The sequence below is a fragment of the Elephantulus edwardii genome, unplaced genomic scaffold (assembly GCF_000299155.1).
Source record: "Elephantulus edwardii isolate Elephantulus edwardi_28Jun2011 unplaced genomic scaffold, EleEdw1.0 scaffold00035, whole genome shotgun sequence".
Classification (NCBI taxonomy): Eukaryota; Metazoa; Chordata; class Mammalia; order Macroscelidea; family Macroscelididae; genus Elephantulus; species Elephantulus edwardii.
Window position 1 is genome coordinate 9,122,160 of NW_006399785.1, and position 26,888 is coordinate 9,149,047.

Here is a 26,888-nt window from a genome sequence, read left to right on the forward strand (position 1 = left end):
TGGGGCCTGGACAAGGATCCTGTCCCCTCAGGGCTCAGCACAGAGGAGACTCGCCCTGTGTCTGTGCAGCTGTCACTTGCTCAAAGTCCACCCAGGACTCTGCAGGGCCAGACAGCACATTGATTTAACAGTGTCCCCAGCCTGGGGGATGGGTTTCCCTACACCCAGAGAAACTGTCCTAGGATTTTCTTCTCACTCAGAAAGGGATGTGTTGTTGTATTTGTTATGTGCCCTCAAGTCCACTGTGACCCTATGAACAGAAACAATGAATCCTGTCTTCTCTGAGCCAATGTCACCGTCTCTGACACACCTGACCCCATTGCTAGTCATTGAGTAGTTCATCTCATCTAGGGTCTTCTTTGCAGACCCTCTGCCCTTCCAAGTGTGATCTCCTTCTCCAGGGACTTTAAAAGGACTCGGTCCACCCCACGCTGTCCTGTCCACACGCTGTGAACCTGGAAACACTGCTTTGAAGGGTCTGCAGGTCCCCAGAGCTAGATGATGGTAACAGAGGGCCCTGCAAAGAGTCCCCCAAACAACAACAACAGTTGCTCTTCCAGTCAGCTCTGAATCCTGGTGACCCCATGTGTGTTGAACTAGAAATCCGTAATATTTGCAGGGGGTGGATTTTTGCAAGTGGATTGCCAGACCTTTCTTCTGAGGTGCCTCTGGGTGTAGTGGAATCTATAATCTGTCAGTTAGCATCTTAGTGACTAAAGTTGTCGTGTTAGGGTCAGGTTGGAACTGACCCTCTCGTGGGGTTTCAGAGGCAGTAAATCACAAGGGAGGAGAGTGCCCGTCTTCCTCCTGTGAAGAAGCTGGTGGATTCGAACCCCTTTCCTTTGGGGTGGCAATACCACGCTTTACTGCTAGGCCATCTTTGAAAACAAAACCAAAACCAACCCACCAAAATAAAAACATTAACCCATTTGCCGTCACGTTCATTTCTGACTCCTGATGGGGTCTGTTCCGACTGCATGACACACAACAACAGCAGTAACAATAACAACAATGACAGCTGGAGAAGATTAAGCTGCGATCTTTTTTTTTTTAAAGGGTAGAATTAATATTTTATTGTCATTTATAATCAGATGGCAATCAGGCATATAATCTTCATACTTGATCTTTTTGTGGTAGAAAAAAAAGTTTTAAACAGCTGACACCTGGTTGTTTTCAGTAAATATGATTAAATCAGTTCACTTATGGTGGTTTCAAGCTTTTCCTTGTTAGCACCAGAAAATTCACCCACCTTTTGTCCCTTTTTATAAAACGGAAACGTTGGCATGCGTTTGACTTTACACTCTGAAGCAACATCCTGACAGTCATCCACATCCACTTCGAGGAACACCACGTTGCTAAACTTTTCAGACAGGGAAGGATAAAAAGGCTTAATCATTTTGCAAGGCCCACACCATATGGCTGAGAAGTCGACCACTACGAGTTTGTCTCCAGCACCGTTCAGGCATGCCGTAAAATCTTCCTTGCTTTCAATCTGCTTCACCATCTTGGCCGTTCGGGTCTGATGAGCGACGTAAGACCTGAACGTATGGACCCGAAAACCAGACAGAGCTTGGTCGAAGCTGTGATCTTTGTGGAAGCCAACTGCCTCGTTCTTCGCTTGTGGAGTAGCTGCCTGGGGATTCAGATTGCCAGCAGCTGGGATGCCTAGTTCTTTGAGACCAGCTCTGTAAAGGCAGTGCCTCGCTGGCAGTGGGCTTCACCATTCCCTGTGCTGGAGAAGGACGGGCGGTGCCATTCCCAGCCTCAGTCATCCACTGGGGGGGCCGCTGTGAGTGAGTTCTCAGGGCTTTTTCCCCAGTGAGCACTAACCACTGTGTCACCTGTTTGTATGTATTTGGACTTTCCTGCCATCCTCGCTGTACCCTTTCTATAACTGACCCTGTTGGTGTGTCTTCCCCTCCTCTTGCAGACACAGTGTCTGTGGTTTCCACCTTCTGGGGTGCTTAGCTTCTCCAGAGTGCTGGTTTACCTTTGTCTTCCCTTCAACCCTGCAGACTCCCAGGAGGCTGGGGTGGAGATTTTGTCTCAGTGTCCCCTGGGCCCCAGGGCAGAGAAGCTGGAGTTGTGGTGAATGGATGCTCTGTGTCAGAGCTGGGGGAGAGCCTGGACTCTGGGTTTGAGGGCAGACTAAGGGGTCTTGGGCAGTGAGGCCATCTCCTCATCTCAGTTATTCTTAACCTCCCAGGTGAAGACCCCATTTTACCTCTGGCACCTGAGACACAGAGCCCAAAGTGAGATGCCCGGTGTGAGGAAAAGTTGGGATTTCTTTTTTCTTTTGGTGAGAAAAATTTGTATTTAGAATTAGCCAGCTGGACTCAGTTTGTTGTTGTTGTTGTTGTTGTTGTTATTATGTGCCGTCGAGTTGTTTGCGACTCATAGTAACCCTATGTACAACAGCCCTAAACCCTGCTCTATCTGTGCCAATCACATTGCCTCTGACACACCCATCCCGATTGCCCCAGTCATGGAATCAATCCACCTCACAGAGGGTCTTCCCCTCCTGCGCCGGCCCTCCACCCTCCCAAGCATGATGTCCCTCTCCAAGGACCTGTCCCTCCTTACAACATGTCCAAAGTATGTCAGACGAAGCCCCAGAATCCTTGCCTCCAAGGAGTAGCCTGGTTTAACCCTCTCCAGGATGGATCTGTTTGTTTTCTTGGCAGTCCATGGTACATTCAGTACTCTTCTCCAGCACCACAGCTCAAAGGCATCAATTTTCCTTCTATCCTCCCTAGTCATTCTCCAACTCTCTAATGCATAACAAGCAATTGCAAAGACCATGGCCTGTATCAGGTGCACCTTAGTCTCCAGAGAGACACCGTTGCTCCTGAGTACTTTAGAGAGGTCCCTAACAGCAGACTTTCCTATCACGATACGTTTTTTTATTTCCCGGCTGCTGGTGCCTACAATGTTGACGGTGGAGCCGAGCAAACTGAAGCTGTTAGATGATCCCAATTTTGTTGGCAACATCTAAAGCATCATAGTCAGGAGAAAGCCAAACGTAGGCCTTCTTCTCTCCATCAGGCCTAATCAAAGTGTTGACCTTGGCCACATCAGTGTCATAGAGCTTCTTTACAGCTTGTTTAATTTGGTGCTTGTTGGCCTTGACATCCACAGTGAACACAAGTGTGTTGTTATCTTCTGTCTTCTTCATGGCTGACTCAGCGGTCAGGGAAACTTGATGATGGCATAGTGATTAAGCTTGTTTCTCCTGGGGGTGCCTTCTGGGGGTACTTGGGCTGACTTCGGAGTCTCAGCGTCTTAGGCCTCCGGAAGGTGGGTGACGTGCGGATCTTATTTTATTGGCTGTGGATGCCCTTCAGGATGCCTTCTTGGCCTTTAATGCCTGTGCTTTGGCTTCAGTTTTGGGAGGGGCAGGGGCTTCCTTCTTCGCTTTCGGCGCCATCGTCGTAGAAAAGGGGATTTAAGTTTAAGCCTGAGTCTGTCCGATTCCTGAACCCAAAGCCTACTCCATTATGATCTGGGGGCTATGAAGTCAAAACACGTGCTGCTGGGTTGATTCCAAATCACAGACACCTGCTCCCTGTGCAGAGTGGAAATGTGCTTTGGGAATTTCAAGGCTGTGACCCATCAGAAGCTGATCACCAGGCCTGTCTTCCTGGAGTGCCACTGGCTGGGCCTGAACCACCAACCTTTTAAGCGCTTAACTATCCTCACAATGCAGGTACTCCCTACTGAAGGGTGGAGGTGGGCAAACCAGGACCCACCCCTGCCCCTGATTTTATCCATCTCTGTAGCATGCTTCATAAAAGCAGGTTCTAGTCTTTCTCCTATGGGCTAAAAGACTAATATAAGGTTCACCTGATTCGGGCCGTGGCCTTTTCCATCACTTGCTATGCATCTGAGCGCTGGACAGTGAATGAAGACGACAGAAGAAGAGTTGATGCCTTTGAGCTGTGGTGTTGGAGAAGGGTATTGCACATACCACGGATGGCTGAGAGAACAAACAGATATGTCTCGTAGAAAGTGGAGCCAGAGTGCTCCTTGTTGGCAAGGATGGTGAAGATTTGTCCCGTGTATTTTGGGCATGTTGTTAGGAGCGACTGTTCCTTGGAGAGGGACATCATGCTTGCAAAGGCGGAGGAGGCTCAGTGAAAGAGAGGAAGACCCTCATGAGAGGTATTGACGCAGTGATACTAGCAATGTGTTGGGCTAGGTCAGAGATGATGAGAACGACACAGCGTAGGACAGATCTGTGGCTCAGAGGGTCGCCATGAGTCATACTCGGGTAACCTGATGGTAACACAGCGTGCTTCTTCGGAGGAGGGCTGATGAGACTTGGGGCATGGAATGAGGTGCCGGCGCCGGGGGAAGGACAGCATACTTGGTAAAATACAGAGTCGGAGACGACCTTAAGCGGTGACATTAAGGGTGGCCCGAAACGTTGCCATGATTGTGAGGATGATACAGGAGCAGGCAGGGTTTTGTTCTGTTGTGGAGCAGGTGGTTCTGAGGATTTATCAGAAGTGGTTAAAAAAGCCCAGTTGAAAGAATTTGTTCAAATTTGTATTTGAATGTTATAAATAAACTAGTAGAAAAATAAAAACAAAAGTTGAAAAAAATGTTGTAGAATTAAAAAGTTTTTAAACCAAAAATATATTTCAGTTGATGTTTAATAATAATAAAAAAAAAGCCCAACAGAACAAAAACCCATCAGAAAACGTCCCTGATTGCACAGTCCTTCAACCCCAGGGGAACTCAGATGGCGTAGTGGGCCGGGAGGTGTGCTGCTGACCTGAAGACCTTGACTCTCAGAATCCAACAGCTGCTTCTTGGGAGAAAGATGGGCGTTCTACGATTTGCAGCCTCAGGACCCCAAGGGAGTTTCAGCTTAATTGAGTCCAAGGCAGTGAGCGCCTTAGAGTTTTAAGAATACTGTTGCAGATAAGAATGGCTGTACATTTTCAAATGGTTGGGGGGAGAAAAATCAAAAGAAAGAGTATGAAGATCCAAGGGGGGGAGGGTGGAAGCAGAGGGGTGAAGATTGGGGGGATGTGTGTTAATCATAGGGTCACACAATTTAATGGGTGGGGGTGTGTGTGAAGGAAATGGGAAAGATCTGATGTGAAAAACAATGTGTTAGAACTTTGTAAAGAAATCAGTATTATAATAATTATTTTACATATAATATTTTAAATATAATATAATTGTAATTATAATTATAAAATTACCAGTTGGCAGCGTCAGGATGGATGGCGAAGAGATTGAGATTGTTCACAGCTTCAGTTTGCTCGGCTCCACGGTCAACACTCTTGGCACCAGCAGTCAGGAAATCAAAAAGCGTATTGTGATGGGAAAGTCTGCTGTTAGGGACCTCTCTTAAGTACTCAGGAGCAACGGTGTCTCTCTGGAGACTAAGGTGTGCCTGATACAGGCCATGGTCTTTGCAATCGCTTGTTATGCATCAGAGAGTTGGACAATGACTAGAGAGGACAGAAGGAGAGTTGATGCCTTTGAGTTGTGGTGCTGGAGAAGAGTATTAAATGTACCATGGACTGCCAGAAAAACAGATTCATCTTGGAGAGGATTAAACCAAGCTACTCCTTGGAGGCAAGGATTCTGGGGCTTCGTCTGACATACTTTGGACATGTTGCCAGGAGGGACGGGTCCTTGGAGAGGGACAACATGCTTGGGAGGGTGGAGGGACAGCGCAGGAGGGGAAGACCCTCTATGAGATGGATTGATTCGGTGACTGGGGTAATTGGGATGGGTGTGTCAGAGGCAGTGCGGTTGGCGCAGGACAGAGCAGGGTTTAGGGCTGTTGTGCATGGGGTCACTATGAGTCGCAAACGACTCGACGGCACATAACAACAACAACAAGAAGTCATAATTATAATAAAAGAGGGGGACTCAGAAATAAAAGAATACTATTTCATGAAATTGTTATTGTCGTGTGCCATCGAGTTGGAACTGACCTGTAGCCGACGCTCCAGTGGGTTTTCAGAGGCTGTGTATCGCCTGAGATGATATTGCTTATCCTTATGCAGAGCAATTAGTGGATGCGAACCGCTTGCCTTTGGGATTGTGGCGCAGCTTCTTACCACTGCTAGGCTGTCTGAGCTCTTACTCGTGATAGAGGAAAAAGAATGACAATTCGGATTTCAGGGTGTCAGGTTTTGTGACACAGCCATGCTCATGGATTTGCATGTCGTCTCTGGTTGTAGTCAAGGCAGAGTCTATATATGCCTGGCAAGGTCTGAGATGCTTCCTGTGTGGACTTTCACGGAAGAGGTTTGCTGGCCCTGCCCTGGGAACCTCTCAGGAAGTGACAGTGTGACTCTAAGAGGTGGGGTGGAGAGGGATCCTTGAGGTGTTGAGAGATGGATCGGGATGGGACACAGCAGGGTGATTGCTGGGGGCCCTTGTCCCAGCTTTATTCACGGTGACCCCACGTAGAACAGAATGATATGCCACCCGGCCCTGCACCGTCTTCATTATTGTTGTGTTATTGCTTTGTATGGTCCAGTCAGAACCGACCCAGAGCCGACCCTCAGAGGCAGTAAATAGCACGGGAAGAGATTTCTATTCTTTTCCCCACAAAGCAGCTTGTTGTAGTTGTACAGTATTCTTTTGTGATCCATAGATTTTGTTGTTGTTGTTGTTATTGTTGGCTAAGGGTTAAACCAGGCTGCTCCTTGGAAGCAAGGCTTCTGAAGCTTTGTCTGACATATTTTGGACAGGTTGCAAGGTGGGATCTGTCCTTGGAGAGGGACGTCATACATGGGACGGTGGAGGGACAGTACAGGAGAGGAAGACCCTTGATGGGGTGGAGTGATTCAGTCACTGGGGTAATGGGGGTAGGTGTGTGAGAGACAGTAAGATTGGCACAGGACAGAGCAGGGTTTAGGGCTGTTGTACATGTCACTATGAGCTGCAGACCACTTGATGGCACATAACAATAACAACAATGATAAAACTCTCTGACAACTGGAATCCACCAGAGATTCCACAGGAGAAACATAGCCTGTCGCCTCTCCTGCCTTTCATAGCTTTGGACCAACGGAAGATCAGCTGTGAGTAGGTTCCAGCTCAATGACAGTGAGTTGTGAGGTGTTTCAAACATTTTTGGCAGTAAAACACCAGGCTTTTCCTCCTAGTCTTTCTTAGTGTAGAAAGCGCTGAAATCTGTCCACTGTGAAGGATGCTGCTGGTGTTTGACAGCTGGGTGGTGTAATGTCCAGCCACATAGCAACACCCAAGCTGCCACAGCACTATAGACTGACGGACTATGGGTAATGGACACCGAGAGTAGGTGAGCTTCCCCCCAATAGTCCCGGTGAAGAGAAGACGGTGAAGTCCAGCTTGCCAGCTCCTTTCTCTGACAGATTTTCACGTACGCCTCTTACCTGCCATTGGGGAAATAGAATTAAAAACAAAATTGGCTTCCCCACAACCTGTAACACGGTGCACCCCAAGATAATCCACTACCGAGATCACAGAGATGAAAGAAAGAAGTTGCGTCCTTTGTACGTAAAGGCTGAATATGCAGAGCTCAGTGGATGGAGCCCTGCAGCCCTTCTGCCCGCTTGTGCTGTGGGTCACACAGTTTGTCCTGAATTCCCCTGCTGACTGGGGCAACCACCAGTGTTTGTTAACGGCCTTTCTCTCAAGGGAAAACAAACCCAGATCTTTATGACAGCAGGCAGTTTGATCGCTGTGGGCTCTGAGAAGCTGAGAGAAGGAGGGAGGGAGAATTGCAGGGAGAAAGAGAGAGGGGGTGAGGGGGGAAGAGAAAAAGAGAAGGTGGGGGGAGAGAGAGAGAAAGAGAGCAAGAAAATATTTACTGAGGCCATTTCAGGGAGAAGGAGGGAAGGAGGGAGGGGGAGAGAGACTGTTTTCTTTACTGAGGCCATTTCAGAGAGGGAAGGGGGGGCAGAGAGAAAAGGGAAGAGAAGAGACGAGGAGAAAGAGTATATTTTCTTTATTGAGGCCATTTCAAAGAGAAGCCCCCCAAGTCTGTAAAAATGGCAAGAAGCCTACTTGACCTTTTCTTTTTTATTTATTTTTTAAAAAGAATTTTAATGAGCATTTACAGAGATTTTGGATTTCCATTCATTCATTGCTGCACTACTTGGCCTTTTTAAGAAGACTTTTTGAAGGAAAAGGAAATAGGCACTAAGGGGTTGTTGATTGTTGTTTTGTGCCGTCAAGTTGATAGTGACCTTTTGCACAATGGATCTGAACCCTGTCCTATCCTGTGCCATCCTCATCTTCTCTGACACATTTGAACCCACTGCTACTATGCCAGTCCATCTTGTTGAAGATCTTCTTTTATATTGACCCTCCACCTTTCCAAGCATGATGTCCCTCTCCAAGGACTGTCCCCGCCTTCGAAAATGCCCGAAGTTATGTGAGACGGGATTGTAATGAATGCTGCCCCGGTGAGCTGTGGTGGCATAATCCATGGGGTGTTGTGCTCCTGATTGAGAGGTGACGCTTCTCTGGAGGGCTGAGTCCACCCCACTTCTCTGCCATCTGTCGGTGAGTTTCTCTGCTGTTTACAGTAGAACTCTCCAGAAAGACTGTCTAGACTCTTCGCCTCTACATCCTCTCCTTCCACTCTTAAACATACCCTGATTGCCTCCTTCCACTCCATTGAAACCTCTCTTCTTGAGGTTGCCTCTCTGTGGCTACACTCAGTGACCAATTCTCAGTCCCCATCAACAGCATTTGATGCATCCAGTATCTCCTTGCTGCTTGAAAATTCCCCCTTTGTTTGACTTTAAGGCTACCTCCTCTCCTATTATGCTCCCATCTGGTGGGCTCCTCCTTCTCAGTTTAATTTATTGTCACCCTCCAAGCCTTACTTCATATAGGGGTGCCCTGAGGTCCAGGGTTTGCACTACAGTTCTCCTCCTGCTGGTCACTTCTGATCTGAACTCGTCTAATCCTGAGTCTCTAAGTAATCTATATGCTGCGAGCTTCTGCTTTTGTGTCCTAGGACTTGACCTCTCGTTTGATAACATATATACTAGACATCTCCAGTTCCCCCTGTCTCAAATACTTAATGGACCTTTCCAAACCTTTGCCACCTGGGAGCTCTCGTGGTTTAGTGGTAAGAAGTTGTGTTACCAACCCCAAGGCGTACGGTTCAAGACTACCACCTGCTCTATGTGAAAAGGATGGGCAGTCTCCTCCTGTGCTATTACTGCCTCTGAAAACCTACCAGAGGGTCAGCTGTGGGTTAGTTCCAACCTGACAGCAAACAACAACAACAGTGGGTCCGTGGGAGAACGAAGGACAGTTCCCTCCTGTCATTTTACAGCCTCAGGAAACTCACTGGACGGTCAGGTACATGTGAGTTGAGTCATCAGTGTTATAAAACAGAATATGTTTGGAGGAGTGAGTAAAACACAATGTGATGTGTAAACTTTCACCCAAGCAAATGAAAATTTAGAGGAAAAAAAATACTCCTCAAAAGAGGCCAGAAAAAAAAAATTATGCAACCATAAGAATTCTCAAAGAAACACTTTAAGTGAAAAATAAGAGGGAAGAACTCTCCATTCTCCCTGATAAAATAGTCCAAATGGGTAACAGTATACTTGGCTGCTAATGGAAGGGCTGGCATTCATACTCACCTAGAGGTACCTTGGAAGAAAGTCCTGGTGATTCACTTTAGGAAAATCAGCTGTTGAACACACGGTGGAGGGAAGTTGTGCGGGGGTCCTGTGAGTGGCCATTGACTTGAGTGGATTGGCTCTTTTTTCTTCTGGCCTGGCTCCCCGTTTCTGGGCTGGATCTTTGTGGGAATAATGGAGGCTTTATTTCCTCACCTAATCTGTGTGTCCTGTCCTCCAGTGGGTGGCCAGCATCGACGTGGTGGAGAATGAGGAGGCCAGCGCCAGCGTGGTCGTTAAAATGACAGACTCCTTTACCGAGCAGGCAGACCAGGTAATGACCAAGCAAGCCGGCCAGGGAATCCCACAGGCAGAAGCCCCGGAGAGATTCCCCCTGCACCCTGCCCTTCTGTTGCCAAAGTCTGGCTTCTCAGATTATGAAAGAGCCAAGCTTCTAGCATAACATTTATAAAAGGTGAAAACAAACAAGCCACGAGGAAGATCATTCATTGTATACCATCCACTTCTAGTTAACCTACTGTCTGCATTTTGGCCTCTTCTATTTTGGTGCATAATTTATATTTAGCCTCTTTACAAGTTGAGATCGCTAGTGTTTTATATCTTATGATCCCTTAAAAAACTTAACCTTAAAATTGCACTGCTTCTCCAGATCACCTCAGACAAACAAGCAGATCGCTCACTGTGACCATTCTAGATTGACCATAATGGTAGATTGAATTTTTTTTGCTTGTTTTTTTTTCTTCTTTCAACTAGAAGGAAACCATACAAAGAAATACACCAAAATGAGCATTAGCTGTGAATAGTGAAGCTCTGGGCAATTTTCAAAACCTTTTTTTATCTTTCTTTACTAATTATAGGGAGCTCTGGTAGCTTCTCTGTGGGAGAATTGGCTAATTCCTCTCGTGTGATTTACAGCCTCTGAAAACCTGCTGGAGGGTCAGCTGTGAGTTGGTTCTGACTTCACAGCCCACAGCAACAACTGGTGACCTAATGGATAAGAAGTTGTGCTGCCAACCCAAGGGTACCCAGTTCAAATCTACCAGTTACCCTAGAGAAGAAAGATGGACAGTTTGCTCCCATGCGATTAGCAGCCTTGAAAAAACCTGCTGGAAAATCAGCCATGAGTCGGTTCTGACTCAATGGCAGTGAGTTTTTGAGTTTTATAAATTGTGTTACTTCAGAGATGGATATGGTACCTACCCTTAAAATATTCTTCTTGTTACGTACCATCAATTCAGAACTGACCCAAAGCTGATTCTCCAGCAGATTTTCAGAGGATTTAAGTTGCAAAGGAGGAGATTGTCCATCTTTCTCCTTTGGAGCAGCTGGTGGATTTGAACCATGTGACTTTGTGTTGGCAGCCTAACTCCTTACCACTCAGCCACCAGGGCTCCCTTAGAATTTTCTTTTGATTTTTTTTTTTTTTTTGGCTCCACTCCCAGGATGCTTTTGTGAGCTTGGTACTGCTTCTGATGATCCGAATATTAATTACAAAGTTTTGTACAGTGACTGAACAAGCAGACACACAGCGGGGGCCTCTGTCAAAGCCTTCCTGCCCAGCTTATGTTGCAGGCTGGGTCTCCCTTTGCCCTCTTTCTTCAAGGTGACCGCTGATGTCGGGAAGCTGCTGGGTGACAGCAAGGTGGACGCCATCCTTTGCGTGGCTGGAGGATGGGCCGGGGGCAACGCCAAGTCCAAGTGTGAGTCTTTTCTGGGTTAACTTTTCCTTCTGGTGTTTGTTCAGCTGCTTTTCTGTCTGTCTCCTTGACTCTTTGCATAAGCTCTGTGATGCAGGGACCACAAACATCCCCACTGTGACTCATCACAACCCCGTGTGTGTCGGGAGTAGGATTCTTCCCTGTAGGGGTTTCAGGGGCTGAGTTTTCGGAACTGGATTGCCAGACCTTTCTTCCTAGGCACTTAAGATCTCCGCCCTTCACGTAACAGCTGAGGGTGGGATCACCCAAGTGCTGCTCCCAGGACACTCAGCACCTTTTTTTCTGGTTGATTTGTTTGGGGCCTGGTCTTCCCTGCTGGACGGTGGTGAGCCCAGGAGGGCTCCATCTGGCTTGCTCTTTGCTCAGGCTGGATTCTCATGTCCTGGCCCACACGTAGATGTTTCGGTGAAGGATTGTTGCAGACTGAGGGTAAAATAATAATGAGACAGACTACCAAGAATGAGATAAGAGAGAGTAAAGACAGGGGGCCAGCAGTCCTGACTACTGAAGGGGCCAAGCCAGGCCTCTCTGTGTATTTATTGAGAATCCTCAGAAAGGTAAACGAAGGATAATCACAAGGGAGTAGAAAACAAAAACAAAGGATCCTGGGGAAGTCTTTTGCAGATAAAGGCGGAGTTCTTCTCTATTGTTTACCTTATGCCAATCTCAGGAGGGAGAAATTCAGTAAATACAAACTAATAACAATGTTGACTCTTAAGGAATGCTTTAGAGCCTCAGGGTGAACTCCAGCTTGTATTACGCCTCCCTTATATCCTGATAATAGCATTTGGTTTATTATTAATATTAAATTTGATATTCGGCTTCCCACAAAGGATGACTGAGTGAACCACTGTGAGCCACGTCTGTGTGACAGTCTTACTCATTGGCTAAAATTTTACCCAAGGAGCCCTGGAGGATGGTGAGCCCTTGGTGGTCACACAGCCTGGATTTGAACCCATGTCTTCCTTACCTCCAGACCTGACCTCTGTGTGTTATAGCTTGTGGTGGGTCTGGGGGTGGGTGGCTGTGAGAGCGAGCTTTGAGTGGGAGGGTGGCTGGGCTGAGTTTATAGTTGAGTTCCGTCACTGCATGTTGAACTGGGGTGTCGTTTTTCACTCAGCTCTCTTTAAAAACTGCGACCTGATGTGGAAGCAGAGCATGTGGACGTCGACCATCTCCAGCCACCTGGCCACCAAGCACCTCAAGGAGGGAGGTCTGCTGACCTTGGCCGGCGCCAAGGCCGCCCTGGACGGGACCCCTGGTAAGCCTTCATCCACTTGGGTGGCGGTGGGGACTCACACCTGCTCGCCAGGTGCTCCCACCGGAGGGCTGACGGTGATGCTCTTCACCATTATAAGCACCTCACCGGCGCTTTCCAGTCATACTAGTCTGACTCTTCTTGGGAGGCATCAACCTGATGCTTTCTCATTTGTGTTCATCCTGGCGTTCCTGATGGTTAACGGAGGCTGTGATCAGGTACCTCCTGTCCATCGGGGTTACCTACGATGAGGTTACCTACGATGGGGTTACCTGTGATTGGTTTTACCTCTGTCATGGTTTGTTGTTGTTGGTAGGTGCCATCGCAAGTCACAGTGACCCTGTGAATAACAGATCTGAACCCTGTCCTGTCCAGCGCCATCCTCACAATCTCTGACACACGTAAGGCCACTGCTGCAGTCACTGTGCCAATCCACCTGACTGAGGGGCCTCCTCTCCTTCGCCTTCCCTCCACCTTTTCAAACATGAGATCCCTTCCAAGCAGTTGTTCTCCTGGCAGCATGCCTGAAGTGTGGGACGCAAAGCTTCATCATCTTTGCCTCCAAGGAGTGCTCTGGGCGCACCTTCTCCAAGACGTATCTGATTGTTGTCTTGGCAGTCTGTGGGATATTCCGTACTTGTCTCCAGCACCACAGCTCAAAGGCGTTGATTCTTCTGTCATCCTTATTCACTGTCCAGCTCTCTGATGCTCTGCTTGGTAGTGATTGGTATCATGTGCTGGGGTTCAGTGCCATCATCTCCGCTGTCTAGCTACGCTGTGTACCAGGATAAAGCTCTGTCAGGTCCTGTGCCAGCCTCCTAATCTCGTGTGTGCTGAAGCCCATTGTTGCCGTCCCTGGGTTCATCCATCTCACTGAAGGTCTTCCTCTCTTCCTCTGACGCTCTGCCTTCCCGTTTAGGATGTCCCTCTCCAGGGGCGGAAGCGTGTGGGATGAAGCCTCGCCGTCTGTGTTTCTCAGCAGCGCTCTGGCCGCACTTCTTGGTGGTGGTCAGTTGCCGCTGGTTCTGACTCACAGTCACCTCATGGCCAGCAGGTGAAAGGCCATCTGGTCTTGAACCATCTTCACTGGCCGTGGTGTGCTTGATCCTGTTACCAGGGCCACAGTGTCTTTGAGTGCCTTCCAGCCCAGACATCTCACCTACCACCACCTTCCGGTCCAGGCACTTCACCTTCGGGCACGGTGTTGGACAGTGCTCTCTTGTCATCTGTGAGGGCTCCTGGAGCTGTTTGTCAGCAGTATATTGCCAGGTCTTTCTCCTTAGTCTGTCTGTCTGTCTGGATGGTCCCCGGAGGCTTGCCCATCCTGGTGACCTTACTTGTCTTTGAAATACCAGTGACATAAACTTCTAAACTCGTAACCACTTGCAGGCCACCTCAGTATGACAAGGCATCTGATGGGTGGTGGATTGATTGGTGACGATGTATTGATGTCACTATGCTGTGTTCGTGTGTCACAGCTCAGCAGCTGGGAGTAGCCTGGTCTTTAGAATGAGAAGAGCTCGAGGTGGGATCTTCACTTTTCTGGGCTTGTGTTGTTGTTGTTATGTGCCGTCGAGTCGTTTCCGACTCATAGCGACCCTATGCACAACAGCCCTAAACCCTGCTCTATCCTGCGCCAACCGCACTGCCTCTGACACACCCATCCCAATTACCCCAGTCACCGAATCAATCCATCTCATAGAGGGTCTTCCCCTCCTGCGCTGTCCCTCCACCCTCCCAAGCATGATGTCCCTCTCCAAGGACCCGTCCCTCCTGGCAACATGTCCAAAGTATGTCAGACGAAGCCCCAGAATCGTTGCCTCCAAGGAGTAGCTTGGTTTAATCCTCTCCAAGATAAATCTGTTTGTTTTCCTGGCAGTCCATGGTACATTCAGTACCCTTCTCCAGCACCACAGCTCAAAAGCATCCACTCTCCTTCTGTCCTCCCTAGTCATTGTCCAACTCTCTGATGCATAACAAGCGATTGCAAATACCATGGCCTGTATCAGGCGCACCTTAGTCTCCAGAGAGACACTGTTGCTCCTGAGTACTCGAGAGAGGTCCCTAACAGCAGATTTTCCCATCGCGATACGCTTTTTGATTTCCTGACTGCTGGTGCCAAGAGTGTTGACTGTGGAGCCAAGCAAACTGAAGCTGTGAACAATCTCAATCTCTTCGTCATCCATCCTGATGCTGCCAATTGGTCCAGTGGTGAGAGGACCCTTGAATTTAGGGTCTACTCAGTGAACCCAAGATGACTCTCATCTGGAGGTCTTGACTTGATTCAGTCTGCAATGATCCTTTTTCCACGTAAGGCCATAGGGGTTTGTCCTGGTGCACAGGACATGCACATTGTTTTGGGGCCCTCCACCCTCTTCACCACCATGAGGGCAGCTTTGTAAGTGAGAATCGCCAGCCCGCTCATTCCTAGAAAGCATTGATCAGTTCTCCCTGTCTTCTCTGTTGTTCTAGGGGGGCCCTGGTGGCCTCGTCTGTAGGGAATTGTGCAGCTGACTAAAGTGATCCCTCTGATAGTTCGAATCCAGCAGCTGCGCTTTGAGGATAAGATGGGCCTTATGCGCCTGTGAGATTTATAGCTGCAGAAACTCCGTGGAGGGTGAGCTGTGCGTCAGTCCCAGCTCGACTGCAGTGAGTTTGAGGATTTTTTTTTCCTTCTGTTGTTCTGACACCTGCATCCTGAGGCTGAATGAGACCTTACAGGTTCAGAGAGCACCATCTTTGGGTTTGCTGGGACAACTCACAGAACTCACGGAAGAGTTTGTACAGGCGGCAGACCTCACTTGATCGTTCCTCATAGAGAGTGTGTTTTCACACACTGAAGGTCTGTGGCAACGCTGCGTCGAGCGGGAATGTCAATGCTGTTTCCCCCAGCAGCGTGTGCTCGTTTCACGCCTCTGCGTGACATGTTGGGAATTCTCACCGTCTTTCAAGCCTTTTTCCACAGGGCTGTTGCCCACCTGATAGGCTCCTCAAAAAACTCAAATGCAAACAAACCACAAAAAACAAAACAAAACTCAAATGCATTGCAGTTGAATCAGAACCAACCCATACAGAAGACTGCCTATCTTTCTCCCATGGGTCTGTGGGTGGATTTGAACTGCATGCCTTTGGGTTGGCAGCATAATTCCTTACCCACTCGCCTACTAGGTTTCCAGAGTTCCTTATAATGTAAGTGTAACCTTTGTATGTATGTATGTCACCTTTGTATACACTGGGAAACCAAAAGAATTTGGCACTCATTTCATTGCAGTATTTGCTTTATTTGAATGGACCCGGCAGCATGTCTGGAACCCTCCTGTCCTTGCAGCTTTGTTTTTGTTGCTGTTGTGAGGTGCTGTGGAATCAGTTCTGACTCAGATCCACCACCCGCCCTCCAGGGGAGAACTTCTCCCCAGGGTTTCCTGGGGTGTCTGGGAGAGCAGATTGCCACGGCTTTTTCCTGGGAAATGGCGGATGGACTAGAGTTACCAGCCTTTTAATTAGCAGCCCCCAGTTTTAGGATAAAAATGAGGATCATCGTCAGAATGACGTGCTTGCGTGAGGGCTGGGAAGGTTCCCATGGTGGAGCTGCTGTAACGGAGAACATCTGCCCCCTTCATCAGGCGGGAAGCTCTGGGCCTCCTGAGGGGCTCTCCTCGGCCGGCCGTGTGGCAGGCTACATGTGCCTTCTGTGGGTGGTGGGCACCCACCTCCTGCTGAGTCCTTTCTGGGTCTGGCCAGCCTCTCTGGTCAGCACACATCCTCAGGGATGCTATGGAAGCCCAGGCCAAACACTTCAACCATCCCGAAGATTATTTCTTAGGAACCAAGGACAGAGTCTACCTTATTTAATGTAAAACGAGGTCCTCCCTTTTCCCAAAATCACGTTTCTCAGTTTTAACACTGATGCTATTACTAATCAGCAATTTCTTACACTTTCTTTGTTTGGTTCCCCTTTCTCAGAGCTTATGAGCCCACAGCCATGGCAACACTTAGAGCTCTGCAAATGTTCGGTATTGGTTCAAGGGAAATCTGATTTTTATTAAAGGGAGCAGAGCAGAGGAACTCGACAGTAAGTGTGGAGATGAGTGATAGCTTGACCTTTAAAAAGAGAATGCCAGGGAGAAAGACTTACTGTCCTGCAGGATAATTCAGTCTCCTGCTTCCCTTTTAATGTTTTATACACTGGTGTGTAGCTATTTGTCTCTGTTTAAATTTTAGAAGGAAGGGTGCATAAGACTGCACGCTTTGGAGCCACGTGACTGTTTTTCTCTTGGGGCTCTGCCACTCAGTGAGGTATTTGGCAAATTGCTTAAGCTCCCCGACCTGACCCTGTCATCTCTAAAATGCACTTAGTAATTACACCATATTTACAGCATTGTTGTGACTTGTAAATGCCTTGTTGTTTTTGTTAACTGTTGAGTCGACTCATAGTGAACCTGTGAACAGTAGCCCTAAGCCTTGCTCTACCCTGAGCCAGCCTCACCAAATCAGACGCACCTGACCGCATTGCCACAGCCCTTGTGTCAAGCCGTCTCATCCAGGGTCTTGCTCTCTCCTCTGTTGACCCTCTACCCTTCCAAGCACCATGTCCTTCTCCAAGGTCTGGTCCTTCCTGGCAACATGCCCCAAGTGTGTGAGATAGAGTTTCAAAATCCTTGCCTCTCAGGAGCAGTTTGGTTTCACCTTCTTGTTCTCTTGGCGTTCCAGAGTATGTTCAGCATTCTTCTCCACATTTCACAGGCATTGATTCTTCTTCTGTCATCCTTAGTTCTTGTCCAGCTCGCAAATACATAGCAAGCAATTGAAAAGACCATGGCCTGGATCAGGCACACCTAAGTCACTACACTAACATCATTGCTCTTTAGCACTCTAGAGAGGTCCCTGACAGCAGACTTTTTCAAAGCTACTCCTCTTTTAATTTCCTGACTGTTGATGTTATTGATTGTGGGTCCGAGCAAGATGAGATTGTTAAGCACCTTACAGGATCTTTGTTTTCTTTTTTTTCTTTTATTTTATTATTTTGTGTGTGTGTGTGTGTATACCGTCAAATTGGATCTGACTGGTACAGGAGGAGATGGCCCCTCTTTCTCCGGCAGAGCATCTGGTGATCTTTGTTTTCTTGATACTGAGATGCAGTCAGTTTTGAAGGCTACAGTCCTTAATCTTCTGCAGCAAACACTTCAGGTCCTCCTCAGTTGTGGTGAATAAGGTTGTGTCATCTGCATAATGCAGGCTGTTGATGAGTCTTCCTCCTATCCCAATGCCGCATTCTTCTTCATAAAGTCCAACCTCCTGAACAATCTGTTCTGCATATAAGTTGAAAAGCTATGGGGAACGACTACATCTCTGACACTTGATCATTTCTTGATTTTGAACCGTGCAGTGTTTCCTTTGCTTTGTTTGGAAAATAGCTTCCTGATCGAGGTATCGGTTTCACATGAATACAATAAAGTGTTCTGGGATTTTCATTCTTCTCAACATTGGCTATAATTTGTTATAATCCACACAGTCAGTTGTCCTTTGCATGGCCACAGAGCCAATAAAATCAAATAGACATTCTTTTTTTTAATAATTTTTTATTTATTTATTTTTTTACAGAGGTTTTGGATTTCCATTCATTCATTGCCACAGTTTTCTCCCTTCCCACCCCTCCCCACCAGCTCGCTTCCCCCTCCGAAGAGAGAAAAAAAAAGAGAAAAAAAATTCCTTCATTAGTATACAATTCCCACGTCCCTTCCCCCTACCCCCCACCCCAAGTATACTTCTCTATGCAACCTTAATTCTGGATTCCTGTGCTAACCATAATACTCAATCATATATCACTTCTAATCTGTTCTTTCCCTCATCTGTTTCAATACAATATACATAATTTATCCAGTTTTTTCTGTCATACCCCCACCCTGATGTCAGACCCATTCTACAACAGTGGCACCATGCAGTATTTGTCCCTTTGTGACTGAGATATTTCACTCAGCATAATGTCCTCCAGGGTCATCCACTTTGAATAATATTGCATGAGTTCCTTGTTTTTCAATGCTGCGTAGTATTCCATTGTGTGGATATACCACAGCTTCTCTATCCATTCATTTGTTGATGGGCCCTTAGGCTGCTTCCAACTCTTTGCTATTGTAAACAAAGCTGCAATAAACATGGGTGTGCATATATCTGCTTGGATGGCAGACATGGTCTCTCTGGGGTATATTCCCAGTAATGGGATTGCTGGGTCAAATGGTATCTCTAGTTGGAATTTTTTGAGAAAGCACCACACCGCCTTCCACAATGGTTGCACCATCTTACATTCCCACCAACAATGACTAAGAGTTCCAGTTTCTCCACAACCTCACCAGCATTTGTTGCTTGCCGTTCTGTTATATTTTGCTATTCTTACTGGGGTGAGATGATATCTCATAGTTGTTTTGATTTGCATCTCTCTTAGAGCTAGGGACTTTGAACATTTCTTCATGTGCTTGTTGGCCATCTGAATGTCTTCTTTGGTGAAGTGTCTGTTCATATCCTGTGCCCATTTTTCTATTGGATTATTTACCTTTATCTTATTGTGGTGTTCAAGTATTTTATAAATTCCGGATATAAGTCCCTTATCTGAGATGTCATTACCAAATATTTTTTTCCCAGTCTGTGGCTTCCCTTTTTACTCTATTGAAGAAGTTTTTGGATGTGCATAGGGATTTGATTCTTAGAAGGTCCCATTCATCTATTTTATCTTCTCCTGGTTGTAGATAGACATTCTTTTGATACTCTGCTTACTCTGCTTTTAGCCCAGATCCATCTGACAATGGCAGTGATATCGCTAGTGCCACAGCCTCTTCTAAACCCAGCTTATATTTCTGGCAATTCTCTGTCTATACACTGTTGCAATTATAAATGTCTTACTAGATGTAAGTGGTTACCTACCTCTTCCTGCATCAGCTGTAAAATCCAATTCCTTTATCCCTAAGCCCCCAGAGCAAATACTGGCCAGTTTACTTGGGTTATGCAACCTTTTTTCCCTTTCATCCAGATCAGAGGGAAGTCTGGGAACGTCTGTATGTAATTGAAAGTAAATGAGGACTCAGGCTTCAAAGTCCCTCAGATCCAATAGTATTTCTTCAGTGGAAAGATCCTGGTTTCTGAAATAACCCCCACTCTCCTATTTCAGGGTCGTCCGTGTGTATATCAGCTGTTGACATGCTGGTGATCATTTTGTTTACCATTTAAGGATCTGTGCTGTGACCATTCCCATCACCCCATCTGGAAGAAAATGCAGGTTTTATCTGTAAAATACACACACACACACACACACACACACACACACGACATACACATGTGCACATGTTGAAGGAGAGAAGGTCAGAGAAAAAGAGGGATTAACATGAAGCTACAGCGGTGGGTTTAAACAGTTGTGAGACTCTTGGCTGAGACCTGGGTTTGCTGAGGGCCACCTTGCATGGTTCTATCTCCATGGGCTGCTGGAAGAACAAATAGACACATCCTGGAGGGAGTGCGAGAGACAAGTGCTTGAAAGATCTTCTGCTGGACAAGAGAGGGTCAGCAAAAGAGGGGAAGGCTCCCAGTGAGCCAGCGTGCCCCTGGATGGGCACAGTGATTATACCGATGTGCTCAGGCGTGGCAGAGAACTGAGAATGGCACAGGTCAGGGCAAGGTTCAGATCTATTGTCACAGGGTCCCCCTGAGTGGGAATCAGCTTAATGGCATTTAACAACAACGCAGAGGCCCTTAGGTCCTCATTCCCACTGCTGCCTCTGCTGGATTAAACAGAGGAGCTGACATGGTGAAATGGTCTTTGGTTTGTGAGTGACTAGTCAAGACCTTGACCTCTTTTGCAATTCGAGGTGGCTGTTGGAGCTTTTTGGTGATTGGCTCCTTGAATGGGAAGTGGCCCTTCTGCTCCTGCCCCAGTAGACTTCGGGGCTACCTCAGCATGTGACACTTTCACCAATACATCTGTGGGGTTTTAGGAAGGTGGCTGACTTTCTAGAAGAGATGGAGATGGTAGAAATGAACTCACTCACTATATCACTGTGACTCATTGTTGTCAGGTGGGTTTCCAGGGCTGTAAACCACGCAGGAGGAGACTGCCCATTTTTCTCCGTAGGAGCAGCTGGTGGATTCGAAGCCCCAGAGAAGTCAAGGCTTTGGGTTATCAGAACATCCGTCCTATGGATGAGGCCACCAGGGCTCCTCTGGTAGAGATGAGCTGTTCTCCTTATGACCGGCAACTGCATGGCAGCTGGGGAGACTGCAGAGACCCGGTTCACACCACCTTCCCCTAGTGTATCCCCAGACCGCCATGATAGAGTACCACAGATGATGGGGCTTAGAGCAACACAAGTGTATCACCTCATTGTTTGTAGACTGCTGTTGTGTGTCACTGAGTCGGAACCAACCCATAGCTGACCCTCCGGAGGGTTTTCAGAGACAGTAACTGCACAGGAGGAGATTGCCCATCCCCTTCGCACATAGTAACTGGTGGATTTGATCCACCTATCTTTGGGATTGCAGCCACAGCTTCTTACCACTAGACCACGAAAGCTCCCTACATGCCTGAAATCAAGATGCTCATAAGATTGGCTCCTTTTTTTTTTTTTAATAAAATTTTTTATTTTATTTGTGATTTTAATGAAAGGTTATTGAAAGGTTGGATTTTCATTCATTGCACATTTTATTCCCTCTCCCTCCCTTCCCCTTACCCCAGTTCACCTTTTCCCCGTTTTTTAAAATTAATTTTAATGAAAGTTTAGAGACTTTGGATTTCCATTCATTCATTGTTGCACTTTTCTTCCTGACCACCCCCCCCCCCAGTTTGTTCTTCTCTTTGAAAAATAAAAGAAAAATTCTTTGATTGTTATACAATCCCTCTCCCCAGGTCCAGTCCACTATGCAACCTTTGTTCTGGACTCCTGTCATGACAATAATACCTAATCATATATCCTTTTAAACAGTTCTCTCCCTCATCTGTTCCAGTACAGTATACATAATTTATCCCATCTTTCTCAGTCTGCCCCCAACCCTGATGTCAGTCCCCTTTTACAACAGTGGCATTATGCAGTATTTGTCCTTTTGTGACTGATATATTTCACTCAGCATAATGTCCTCCAGAGTCACCCGTTATGAATAATATTGCATGAGCTCCTTGTTTTTCAATGCAGCATAGTATTCCATTGTGTGAATATACCACAGCTTCTCTATCCATTGATTTGTTGATGGGCACTTAGGTTGTTTCCAACTCTTTGCACCTTTTTTTTTTTTTAATATTCATTCATTGTTGCACAATTACTTCCCTCCTGCCAGTTCTCTTTGCAATATACCTCTTACTCTGGGCTTTTGTGGTACATATAATGCCAATTTATATAGTCCTTTTAAGCAGTTCTTTCCATCATCTCTTACAATGCAATGTTTGTTATCTATCCACTCTTATTTTATTCTCCCCCCGCCCATGTCAGACCTGCTTTATAACAGTGGTGGTATGCAGCATTTGTCCTTTTGTGACTGAGATACTTGACCTAGCATTATGTCCTCCCCCATGTTGTGCAATGTTTTATGAGTTTCTTGTGTTTCAGTGCTGCATAGTATTCCATTTGTATAGATATGCCACAGTTTTTCTATCCATTCATTAGTTGATGGTCACTTGGGTTGCTTCCATCTCATTGCAGTTGTAAATAACACAGCAGCAAACATGGGCATGTATATATCTGTTTGGATAGCGATTCTGGTTTCTTTACGGTGTATTCCTAGTAGTGGAATTGCTGGATCAAATGTTATTTGTATTTCCAACTTTTTTTTTCTCTTTCTTGTTGTGCACCTTCGTTTTGGATCCGACAGGCACAGGAAGAGATTGCCCCTCCTTGTCCAGAGGAGCGTGTGGTGGATTCGATATTTCCAACTTTTTAAGAAAGCAAATATTGGCTCCTTTTGAAGGTTCTGAGAAATATTTTCTTCTCTGACATCTGGTTGCTGTTCTTAGGCATCACTGAGCTGGTTCCGGCTTAGAGTGACCCCGTGTAGAGTAGGACAGAGCATTGCTGCATCCTGTACCTCGTCCCTGTCACTGATAGTTCACTCATGGTTACAGCTGCTGGGTCACCCCCTCTCATTGATGGTCTTCTTTTTTGCTGACCTCTCCTTTTCCAAGCATGCTATCCTTCTCCATGGACTGGTCCCTCCTGATAACATGTCTCAGGTGTGGAGACCAACCACACCGTCATTCTGAGCACGAGGATTGTGCTTCATGCAGGACTCATGGGTTTGCTCTTCTGACAGTCCGTGGTCTGTTCGGTATTCCCTGTGTTCCTGGTACCGTGGTTTGTTCTGTATTTTCAGAGTTCCTGGTGCCATGGTCTGTTTAGTATTCCCCGAGTTCCTGGTGATCCTTGGTGTTCCTGGGCTTAACGATAGGTCGTTCCGTCTCTGCCTGTGTTTCTGCATGACTGACGCCTTCTGGGTCACGGAGTCTTATCCTCTCATAAGGACACCACTCATTCTTGTCTCCCGTGCTTTGTGTGTGTTTTTAGGAGGTACTGGTCTTTGGGAAATGATGTCCTGCTTGAACAGGTCAGTGAACGAATGGAGGGTCCTTAAAGAGATGGATTGATGTGGTAACTACAGAGTGGCCTTGGGCATGAAGGCTGTGACATTTTCAGAACAAGATAGTTTCAGTCGGCAGCACTCTTGGTCCCAGCGGTCAGGAAGTCTGGAGATGCTTTGTGTTGGGCAAGTCTGCTGTCGGGGGCCTTTCTAAAGTCCTGAAGAGCAATGATGTCAATGTAAAGACTAAAGTATGCTTGATTCAAGCCATATTGTTGTTGTTATGTGCCATCAAGTTGCCTGTGATTCACAGCGACCCTGTGTTCAAGAGCTCTGAAATCTGCCCTGTCCTGAGCCAGTCTCACTGATTCTGATACTCCTTCCCCCATTGCCCCAGTTACTGTATCAATCCATCTCATTTGAGGTCTTCTTCTCCTGGACTATCTTTTCACACCCTTCCAAGGATGATGTCCTTCTCCAAGGGCTGGTCCCTCCTGACCACGTGCCCAAAGTACGTGAGATGGAACTGAAAATCCTTGCCTCCAAGGAGAAACTTGGTTTCACCCTCTCCCATGCAGACCCGTTTGTAGCCTTGGCAGTTCATGGTATGCCAGGACTCAAAGGTATCAGTTCTTCTCCTATCATCTTTAGTCATTGTCCAGCTCTCTGATGAATAGCAAGTAATTGTGAAGACCATGGCCTGGATCAAGCTCACTTGAGTCCCTAGACTGACTTCTTACTCTGTTGCATTTTGGAGAGATCCCTGGCAGCAGACTTCCCAATGCAATTTGTCTTTTGATTTTCTTTTTGTTAAGAGAGATGATTGTGGAGCTGAGTAAGCTGAAATTGTTAATAATCTCTTCTCCATCTATTATGGTGCTGCCAGTTGGCCCAGTGGTGAGAATCTTTGTCTTATTGATGTTGAGCTTTAATCCATGTTGAAGACTCCAGTCCTTGACCCTCTGCAGCAAACACTTCAGATCCTCCTCAGTTTTGGCAAGCAAAGTTGTGCCTTCTTCATAACACAGGTTGTTGATGACTCTTTATCAAATCCTGCCACATTCTTCCTCATAGCAGGACCCAAGTATAATTCAAGCCATAGTCTTTCCAGTTACTTGTTATGCATCTTGAGAGCTAGACAGTGAATAAAGATCGAAGAAGTGATGCCTTTGAGTTGTGGTGTTGGAGAAGACTCTTGCATGTCCCATGGGCTTCCAAAGGAACAAACAAATATGTCTTGGAGAAAGTGCGGCCAGAGTGCTCCTGAGAAGCAAGGATGGTAAATCTTTGTCTCACATACTTTGGGCGTATTGTTAGGAAAGGCTGTTTCTTGGAGAGGGACGTCGTGCTTTGGAGGGTCAGTGAAAGACATATGAGAAACCCTTGATGAGGTGGGTTGACAGAATCTTGCAGCAATGGACTCAAGTGTGTCAGCGATGATGATGAGGACACAGAGTAGGGCAGGGTTCAAATCTGTTGTCCCTAGGGTTGCTATGATACATGGTTGACATGCTGACACCTAACACCAATACACTACTGGTCTAGGACACACTGTACTCCAGATGATCTGCTGTTAGCTCATTGCATCTTCAGAACATCATTTTGAAATAGGTTCCCATTTATAGGGACTGGGAGTTAGGACTTCACCATCTCCTTTTTTTTTTTGAAGAAGAAGACATTATATATTTAATAATAAAGTTGTTGTTGTTGCTAAGTGCCATAGAGTAGTAGATGACCCACAGCGACCTTATGAACGAAAGTCTTGAACACAAATCTTTTCTCCATGTTCATAGAGTTTCAGGAGGCAAGCATTTCTGGAAGTAGATGCCACTCCTGTTTCTGAGTCCCTTTAATTCCAGAGAGCCACAAAAGCAAGGCCCAAGGGCTGCAAGGCCCAAGGGCCCAATTGCCTTTTTAAATACAAGGCCAAATCCCATCAGCTCACAGCCTAATGCCATCAATAGCCACACCCTGGTCTCAACCCCAAACCAGAAAATACACATTTGCAGAATCCAGCCATCCTGGGAAAGAAAAAATTAAGTCAAATCAAATAAAATCTACTCAGTCCTGGCTCCCAGTGACCCTGAAGGATGGAGCAGAACTATCCTAAATAGTTTCCATGCCTGCAAATCTTTATAGGAGCAGACTATTACATCTTTTTCCTTGAGGAGCAGATGGTGAGTTCAGATTGTCAGTCTTAAAGTTAGCAGTCCGGTGTTTAATCTAGTGAAAATATAGCAGTAAAAATTAAGATAGCTCTTAGATAATTATTTTTTTTGTGTGTGCTAAGGCTCAACGTCAAGAAGACAAAGATTCTCGCCACTGGACCAATTGGCAGCGTCAGGATGGATGACGAAGAGATTGAGAGTGTTCAGAGCTTCACTTTGCTCGGCTCCACAGTCAACACTCTCGGTACCAGCAGTCAGGAAATCAAAAAGCATATCGCGATGGGAAAGTCTGCTGTTAGGGACCTCTCAAAGGTACTCAGGAGCAACAGTGTCTCTCTGGAGACTAAGGTGCGCCTGATACAGGTCATGGTATTTGCAGTCGCTTGTTATGCATCAGAGAGTTGGACAATGACTAGGGAGGACAGAAGGAGAGTGGATGCTTTTGAGCTGTGGTGCTGGAGAAGGGTACTGAATGTACCATGGACTGCCAGGAAAACAAACAGATTTATCTTGGAGAGGATTAAACCAAGCTGCTCCTTGGAGGCAAGGATTCTGGGGCTTCGTCTGACATACTTTGGACATGTTGCCAGGAGGGACGGGTCCTTGGAGAGGGACATTATGATTGGGAGAGTGGAGGGACAGCACAGGAGGGGAAGATGAGATGGATTGATTCGGTGACTGGGGTCATCGGGATGGGTGTGTCAGAGGTGGTGCGGTTGGCGCAGGATAGAGCAGGATTTAGAGCTGTTGTGCATAGGGTCACTATGAGTCGGAAACGACTCGATGGCACATAACAACAACAACAAATGAAAATTTATAAAGAACTTGGGTTTCCATTCATTCATTGTTGCACATTTTCCTTCCTGCCTGACCCACCCGCTGCCCCCCAGTTCCCTTTTTACTTTGAAGAAAAAAGTTCTTTCATTGTTATTCAGTCCCCCAAGCCCTCAGACCACTTTACTATGCAACTCTTATCCTGGACTGTTGTCATGCCAATAATACCTAATCATATATTCCTTTTAAACAGTTTTCTCCCTGTTTCAATGCAGCGTTTATTATTTATCCCCTCTTTTCTTAGTTTTCCCCCAACCTCATGTCAGTCCTATTCTATTACAGTGGTGTTATGCAGTATGTGTCCTTTTGTGACTGAGATATTTCACTCAGCATAATGTCCTCTATGGTCACCCGTTTTGTATAATATTTCATGAATTCCTTATTTTTCAGTGCTGTCTAGTATTCCATTGTTTGAATATACCACAGTTTCTCTATCCATTTGTTTGTTGATAGGCACTTGGGTTGTTTCCAGCTCTTTGCTGTTGTGAACAAAGCCACGGTAAATATGGGTGTGCATATATCTGCTTGGGTGCCATTTCTTGTTTCTTTAGGGTAAATTCCCAGTAGTGGAATTTCTATTTCCAACTTTTCGAGAAAGCGCCACACCGCCTTCCATAGTGGCTGCACCATTTTACACTCCCACCAACAGTGAAAAAGGGTTCCAGTTTCTCCACAACCTCGTCAGCATTTGTTCTGTTAAATTTTGCCATTCTTACTGGGGTGAGATGATACCTCATAATTGTTT

General features: G+C 46.5%; 1 protein-coding gene and 1 pseudogene across 1 annotated transcript in view; one reads left to right on the forward strand and one right to left on the reverse strand.

Annotated features, from left to right (window-relative positions):
- The window catches only part of QDPR (quinoid dihydropteridine reductase), a 39,269-nt gene that overhangs the window by 1,101 nt on the left and 11,280 nt on the right, over positions 1-26,888 (forward strand). Inside the window, exons 2-4 of the mRNA XM_006884516.1 lie at positions 9,841-9,933; positions 11,224-11,320; positions 12,459-12,599. Of these exons, the coding sequence (XP_006884578.1) occupies positions 9,841-9,933; positions 11,224-11,320; positions 12,459-12,599 (331 nt within the window). The remainder of the gene's footprint in view (positions 1-9,840; positions 9,934-11,223; positions 11,321-12,458; positions 12,600-26,888) is intronic.
- Positions 1,187-1,504, reverse strand: LOC102844170 (annotated as a pseudogene).